The sequence below is a fragment of the Arachis ipaensis genome, chromosome B06 (assembly GCF_000816755.2).
Source record: "Arachis ipaensis cultivar K30076 chromosome B06, Araip1.1, whole genome shotgun sequence".
NCBI lineage: Eukaryota > Viridiplantae > Streptophyta > Magnoliopsida > Fabales > Fabaceae > Arachis > Arachis ipaensis.
In genome coordinates this window covers 130,556,225-130,564,057 of record NC_029790.2, presented here as the reverse complement: position 1 = coordinate 130,564,057, position 7,833 = coordinate 130,556,225, and the positions used below count along the sequence as shown (strand labels likewise).

Below are 7,833 nucleotides of genomic sequence, written 5' to 3'. Positions count from 1 at the left end.
AAACCATTCAAATTTAAATTTTATTGCAAATGAATTGCTGCATAAATAATAAGACATGTTTTAAATTTTGCTGATAACGTGTTATAAAATAACTAAATAAATAAATAAATAAGAGGTAACAAATATAAAATAAAAAATATAAAAAAAGAGAAAGAAGTATTGTAACATAAAAAAAGAGAATTATTTATTATTTTTGTGTGTATTCAAAGTCTCAATCCATACTCCTATTTATATATGTATAAGACTTTATTTTTTCAAATTATATTAAATACAATCATCTTTAAAAATAGATATCCATGTAAAATATGAGAAAATATTCTTATCACAACAAATGACAAATTTTTGATGGAGCAAGGACCCTACTTGAAGGGCATGGAGAGGGTAGCAGATGATTATTCTTACTATTAATTAATGTTGTTGACGAATGAAGGAGGATATTGTTTTCTTTAGTTGTGACATTATTGTCAGTCAAGTTAGATTTCAATGCTTCATTTATTGCCGATCTACTTTGCTTCAACAATATAGTAGAATTTTTTTTTTTTGGATAAAAAGTAAAAACAGTATAGTAGATTTAACCAGTTGTCCTATGTAAAAGAAAATCAAACTTATAATATTTTTGTTTATATATATATATATATATATGAGTAATTTTATATTTTTTATGAATTAATAGTCAAATTCGTCCCTAAAAAATTATTCGTTCTTCAAATTAGTCATCAAAAGATTTTTTTAGTCATATTAGTTCTTAAAAGATAAAACATAAGTCAAATTGGTCCTTTCGTTAGTTAGATGATAATGGTTGATGACGTGTCACGTTAAGTGTTATGTGGCATGATAGCGTGACAAGTTAATGTCACGTGTCACAATATGATTGGTTAACGTGTCAGATCAGTAACACCTAGCATACCACGTGTCACTTGACGTGTAAAAAAATTATTTTAAATTAAAATAGTCCCTGAAAGTTTATATGTAAGTTATTTTCATCTTTAAAATTTTAAAAAAATTGATCAAATTAGTCCTTATATAAATTTCTTTTTTTTTCTTCATAATATTAAATTTAAAATATTTTTTATAGTACTAATTTTAATATTATTTTTAGACTTTAATAAATAAAATTCTCTTTACATAAAACAATAAAAAAAAAAGAAATAATTTATTAAGGAATAATATTAAAATTAGTACTATCAAAAAATAATTTAAATATAATATTATGAAGAAAAAATAAAAAAAATTTATATAAGGAATAATTTGATTAATTTTTAAACATTCATCTATTTTTATTTTATTATCTTTTCTTTGACAACTTCAATTTTTTTTCTCTATTACTGCAGACATTAATGAATGTGATGTGGGAAATCATACATGTCTAACTAACAATAATTGTCTTAATACAATTGGATCCTATCGGTGCTTTTGTCCCAAGAAACAATCAGGAAATGATACCAAAGAAGACGGTTGCCACAAGAAAAATTTCCTTCCACGTATTATCATTGGTAAGAAATTTAATTACGTTTACATTTATAAATAATTAGTCAGATATTTTTATTTAAATGCGTAAAATATTTCATATTTTTATTTTATATTAATAAAATTGTAGATATCAGTTTGTATTTCAATAATAAATAGTTGTTATTCTATTCTAATGTATATATAGCATCAGAAAAGACAAGATATACTCCATTTTGTAAAAAAAAAAAATTAAAGAATTGTGTCCAACACATTACATGCAAGTGCAAGTGGAGCAGGATTCATAGCTATTTTGGTGAGGATTGATTTTCTATACTTAACGTACCAAAAGAGAAAACTCACCAAACTAAAAGAGAAATTCTTTAAGCAAAACGGTGGTCTTATTTTGCCACAACAACTCTCTACAAAAGAAGAGTCCTCTCATACTACTAAAATTTTTACTACCGAACAGTTGAAGAAGGCCACCAACAACTACGACGACAACCTAGTCGTTGGCAGGGGAGGTTTTGGCGCAGTGTACAAAGGACTTCTAGAGAATGACAAAGTTGTTGCCATCAAGAAGTCCAAAACAGTTAATCCTACACAAGTTGAGCAATTCATCAATGAGGTTATTGTTTTGTCCCAAATTAACCACAGAAATGTGGTGAAGCTTTTGGGTTACTGTTTAGAAACAGAAGTCCCTCTTCTTGTCTATGAGTTTGTAAGCAATGGCACACTCTTCGATTTTATCCATAATGAAAACAAGAGAAATAATTTCAATTGGGAAAATCGTCTGAGAGTTGCAGCAGAGGCAGCCGGAGCTTTATCATATCATCACTCAGCTGCTTCCATACCAATTGTCCACGGAGATGTTAAGAGTGTCAACATTCTCTTAGACGAAGATTTCACTGCCAAAGTCTCTGACTTTGGAACTTCTAGATTCATTCCACGGGATCAAGTTGCATTGGCTACAATGGTCCAAGGAACTTTTGGTTATTTGGATCCAGAATACATGCAAACCAGCCAACTCACCGAGAAAAGCGATGTGTATAGCTTTGGCGTTGTGCTGGCAGAGCTTCTTACAGGACAGAAAGCTCTTTCATTTGAGAGGCCGGAAGGGAAGGAAAATCTTGCTATCTACTTTCTATCTTGCCTGAAGGAGAATCGCTTGTTTGAAGCTCTTCAAGTTGGAATCTTGAATGAAGATAACAAGCAGCAGATTGTGGAAGTTGCTGATGTTACTGCAAAGTGTTTGAGACTCAAAGGGGAAGAGAGACCATACATGAAGGAAGTGGCAGTGAAATTGGAAGGAATAAGGGAAATGTCACAGCAACAATGGGTCAATAATGCGGACAACAATTTTGAAGAGACCCAATCTCCAAAAAGACATGATAGTATTACCAATGATGAAGAAGTCTTATTGTCTTTATCATATGAAAGGTGATAGGTGAAAATGTTATTTATATTAATTATTTTTAAGTTTGTTATTAGGATGACAAAAAAATAGGTTAAAAAAAAAGTTATAATTGTAAAAAAGTTAGAATATTATAAACGGTGAAATGTGTAAAAAAAAAATTATAGTTAGAACAATAAATATTACAAATTATAATATTCATTGAATATTTGAATATATTTTTTTAGAAAAAAATTCAATTAAAAAACTTAAAAGCGTTCCACGTTGTGATCCTCCATGTTGTGTAATTGTCTTCATGAAGTTTATCTTGGATTGGGACGAAAGCGTTCTTGGATGCAGGTGTTGAATTTGATAGACGAAGTGCCATGATTATTGCTGCAAAACAGAAGGTTGATTTGGAGAAATAAAAACAAGAAAAATTGAGCATGATCTTGATCAAGTTATGGCTCTGGATACCATATTGGAGTTTTGGAGATGAAGCAATGCGTGAGTAATCGAGAAAGAGAATTAGAATTAGAATTAGAATTAATTGAAAGATGTGTACATTCTGATTCTAGAGTCTAAGCTTATATATAGCAAGATAATGCAACAACCTTGCTTCTCACTCTATAACAAACTGAACCAAGCCTCACTTTTCTAAGCTTATATATAGAAGCACATGCTTTAGGCCTCACAAGAAAAAGTACAATTCTGAGACGACGCCAAGAAGAAAGTATAGGAATAAATTGCCAAGACAGTTATCCAAACTTCAAAATCTTAAAATGTAAATAGCATTACAAACACAGTGAAATGGAATTATGTTGTACTTGTACATGGCCCAAAAAAGAGAGTTCAGCAGAGTCAGAGGTAGATACTGTACGAGTCTAAGATAGAAAACAAAAATACCTTTTTACACTCAAATTAGCATTACTGCTAAAGAACATACTTAACACCAAGTCACTGATAATTTGACTTATAACCATGTATTATCTTCATCCAACAAGAGATTATGACTGCTCATAACCAGTAATAAGCCCTTCCTTTGGAATTCATTGCCCCTTCCTTTGGAATCCATTGCTAGAAAGAAATGTCCACCAATAAGAAAATAGCAACAGACATGCAGTTTTTAATCTAACCTTGGACATCTCAACACCAATGATATCTGGTCTTGTAGAAAGGGACTGACCAACTGTATCACCAATCAAATGAATGTAACAAGGATATTGGTATCCTTATGAATGTATGACATAAATGAAGAAACCCATTTTTTTTATGCAATACGCACTAAAGGAATCATATAAAGCATTATAATGAAATTATGATGGAAACTCAACTAAAAAATTATAGTAAGATGTTAAACAGATCAAATTCCACAGCTTTTATAAAGGTTGGGCCGAGATTAAGCATTATTTCCTTTAAATATTGATCAAATCCCCGAAGTTTGAATATTGATCACAGCAACGGCAAAGGAGGAAAATACCTTCCAGTATAAAATATAAGTCAATATGGGCTCACTTCAACAAAGAGCCAAAAAACCATTGAAGGAAACAACTAATGACAAATCCACCTAATATAATATAACGCGTAGCACACCTAACCAAATGATATGGATTTATGTTTATTTATACAAACCGTCAATAGAACCACCTCAATGAAAAGTGAACTCAATTCCCATGATTGAGCTCATATCACTGGAAATTAAGGTGCAGCTCAAGCTCAAGAACTAATTCAAGTTTAATTAAACCTTTTGATAATAATAACCATAATAATGAAGGAATCCAATTGAAAACAGCCAACAGTAGAGTTAACTAAGTTGCAGCTTGCCCCCTAACATTTCAAGCAATTTCAAACAATACCCAATTCATAAAGCTGAATTCCAAATCGAATTAGGCACATATTAGCACACCCCAAATGAAAAACAATAAAAATTTATCATGTTTGTGTACCTGGGTACCGAGGTTGAGGCCAAGAAGGAGAAGAGTAAGGAGGAGCAAGAGGATCCTCGAGATGGCGAAGCCATACTAAGTCTTCGATTTTCTTGGCAACCTGGGGAATGCGGAAGGTCTCAGGCCCAAGTAAGTCCGATATCGATCCCTCGCTTGAGGAAATCCAATAAAAGATACACCATAAACTAACCTCATAAAGTCCAATATCATCATCAGGAATCTATATAGCTGCAGCAGATTTGAACCACGCAGGAGTATGAGGAGATGGCGAGCAAATCTGGCAGACGAGACGAAACAGAGAGCCCAGTGTCATCGTCTTCCTCTGAATGAGCAGAAATAGCACCGATGGTACCTTGGGGAAGAAGGTTTAGCAGTCCAGCCACTACAAAGATACAAAAAGAAAACATAGAGAAAATTAAAATACACTCCTAAACCACCTCATAATGAATCCAAATTAAAGACAACTGATTCTGCCCCAAGTTTATGTGCTGTACTGGGTTTCATAGTAAAGATATTTTGTTTAACAGAACACTACAAGTGATGACAGTGAAATATAGCTGTATTATTGCATTTCCACATGATTAATGCCTATGTTTCATGAATTCAGAATGCAGTGCACTACTTCCATTCCAAATATAAGAACTATTAGCATAGGTTATGTAACAAAACATGTTTAGATTTTATGACTGATTCTGCTTTTTCACAAATATATACCGAGTTTTTAGGAGTTTCCGTGGGTATTCATTACAGATAATTTCCTTTCAAGATCTGGTAGAACTTTACATTTGAACATCACAGACAAATTTCAGACTTTAAAAAAAGTACAGTGAAATACTCCACATTTGATCAAACTATCTTTTATTGATGTTTTTCTTAAGACTACATTACTCTGATCTTATTTAATTATTTTTACATTATTATTAACTAAACTCATGCAATTAAAAGTTATTTGCTCTTTACATATAGAATGTGTCAAGTCATTTTTTTATAACTATAAAAAAATGGTGCTTTTTAATTTTGTTGCCTTATGATATGTAGTTATTAGTACAAGTTAAACACGCAAATTATGTGTGGGCAAGAAAAAGAAAGAGAAATAAGAACGCCAGCACAATTTTACATATCTAATATAATTCTTAACTACGCTTATCATAAAACATAAATGGAAAAGTATAGGTAACCAACAAGATTTTTGAACAATGTGTAAACAATGTGAATTAATAAGGTTAAAAGAGTAAATTTGATTAGTAGTATTAAATTAGGGCGTAGTGTATTTTCATTTGATTGGTGGTTATTCATGTTATTCAAAATTTTCATTGTTCCCCTAACACTCCCCAACATAAATATTTGCTCATTATTTTTTGAAAAAAAATTCAAAAAAATGCATAGGTGCAATGTAGTTGTTGTTGGCCACATATGTTCATAATATCCAATGTTCAATACTATTATATTTAATTGCACAATGAGAGCAATTTACCCTTTACTTTCTGAAGAGTAGTTTTTTCTTTTGTTTTGAAAAAGAAAATCTTTTTCAGGTGTAAAGTCTCAATAGACTTGAATTCTTCTACCTTTTTAATTGTTGGTTTGAATTTTTTTCAGTAGGACCCATTCTTTCTATCTACTGCCTATTACATTCTAATTTCTAAATACCATGAAATAGGTGCTAATTCTCATTATCTAAAAGGTATTTAATTGTTTCAAAATATTTTGTAAGATAATTAGTTAGTTGGAATTGTTGTAGTTTACTTACTGCATCCATTGCTTTCATTTTTTTTAAATTTGTGATTGTGTTATTTCTCTCAGTTGCTATACAAATTAGTGAAATTACTACTTATTGTCAAACATAAAAATCAAAGGAGATGTGCTATTGATGCCAATTTTTTGGATTAAGTTTTTCTTTTAAGTTATTGCAGAATCTTTTTCTTCCTCTTATTATTATAACATTCAGATTTTCTTCTTATTATTATTTGATTTATTGGCTAAAACATTTGAGATTGGTTAGCACCCGAATTTTCAGAGATTTGAACTATAGATATAATTGAGTTTGAGAAAAAAATGTTTCCTGAAAGTGATGCTTAGTTAAGATGATTGAATATATCTTTTCTCTTTTATTCTTATAGTCTTTATGGTAGTTTCAGAGTTATGATGGATGATATTTTATTTTGGGTTTCATTAGATTATATGGAAAATTTTAAACTTTATTTTCCAGGCTAAGTCTATGTAGATATGTGGATGTCGTCTGTTTTATGGATAAATATTTTTGTCACTATTTATTTTGTTTATAATTTTGACTACCACCAAAACAAATCCTTAGTTATCAAAATATTTTTATTGGTGAGGATCATGCTTATGATTTCTCTTTAATATCCTGTTTCTACCCTCTGATTAATCAATTTTCATTGCCTTATGATTTGCTTGAATAGCAATAGAGGTAATTTTTTATGGTCATCCTCTTTTTTCACGTTATATCCTGAGACCTGAATTGAACTCAAAAAAATAGAAAAATAGGATTGATTAAGAGTAATTCACCTTTATCTTATAATAATGATATAAGGGAACTCATATTTTTTTACAAAATTTTTTAGTGCATTTATAAACGAAAATCATCTTATGTATAATGCTCTTTGTATTTTTTGTTCTTATTTGATTAATTGCACTTTTTCTACTTTCTTTGGTGAAATTATTGCACTATCAGTAGATCTCAATTCTTTGAGGCATTGAAAAATTATGATTTTAGGTGTTGATATTAATTTTGATTACAGGAAAGACAAAATGTCAAACTTGATGGTTTTAAATTCCAGTTGGTTTGGAGAGTTTATACTCATTGATGATGAACACAAGTTAACATACCTTCAATAACAGCTTTAGGATTCATACTGTGTCAAATCGTAATGATAATGTATTGTAGAAGCTGTGTTTTGGGGTTTTTTATGATCTCTGTGAAAAATGTGTTTTATCACTTAAAAACTTTTTTTTTTATGCTTTTTGGTTTTACTGTCTTGAAAATAAAATGGTTGAAGATAATATATTACAGTTCATTCATGCTTGATA

General features: G+C 30.3%; 1 protein-coding gene and 1 long non-coding RNA gene across 3 annotated transcripts in view; one reads left to right on the top strand and one right to left on the bottom strand.

The window, feature by feature from the left end:
* The window catches only part of LOC107647640 (wall-associated receptor kinase 5-like), a 7,818-nt gene extending 4,852 nt beyond the window's left edge, over window positions 1-2,966 (top strand). The window contains exon 2 of the mRNA XM_021105704.1: window positions 1,705-2,966. Coding sequence (XP_020961363.1) covers window positions 1,705-2,890 — 1,186 coding nt within the window. The 3' untranslated portion in view covers window positions 2,891-2,966. The remainder of the gene's footprint in view (window positions 1-1,704) is intronic.
* LOC110263601 lies at window positions 3,403-5,639 on the bottom strand. Of its 2 annotated transcripts, XR_002349453.1 has the most exons (4): window positions 5,500-5,639; window positions 4,976-5,167; window positions 4,786-4,885; window positions 3,403-4,028 (listed from the first exon to the last, which is right to left on the bottom strand). It is a non-coding gene; the product is annotated as an uncharacterized LOC110263601 (long non-coding RNA). The 2 variants fall into 2 exon arrangements; XR_002349452.1 differs by lacking the exon at window positions 5,500-5,639 and having other exon boundaries at window positions 4,976-5,456.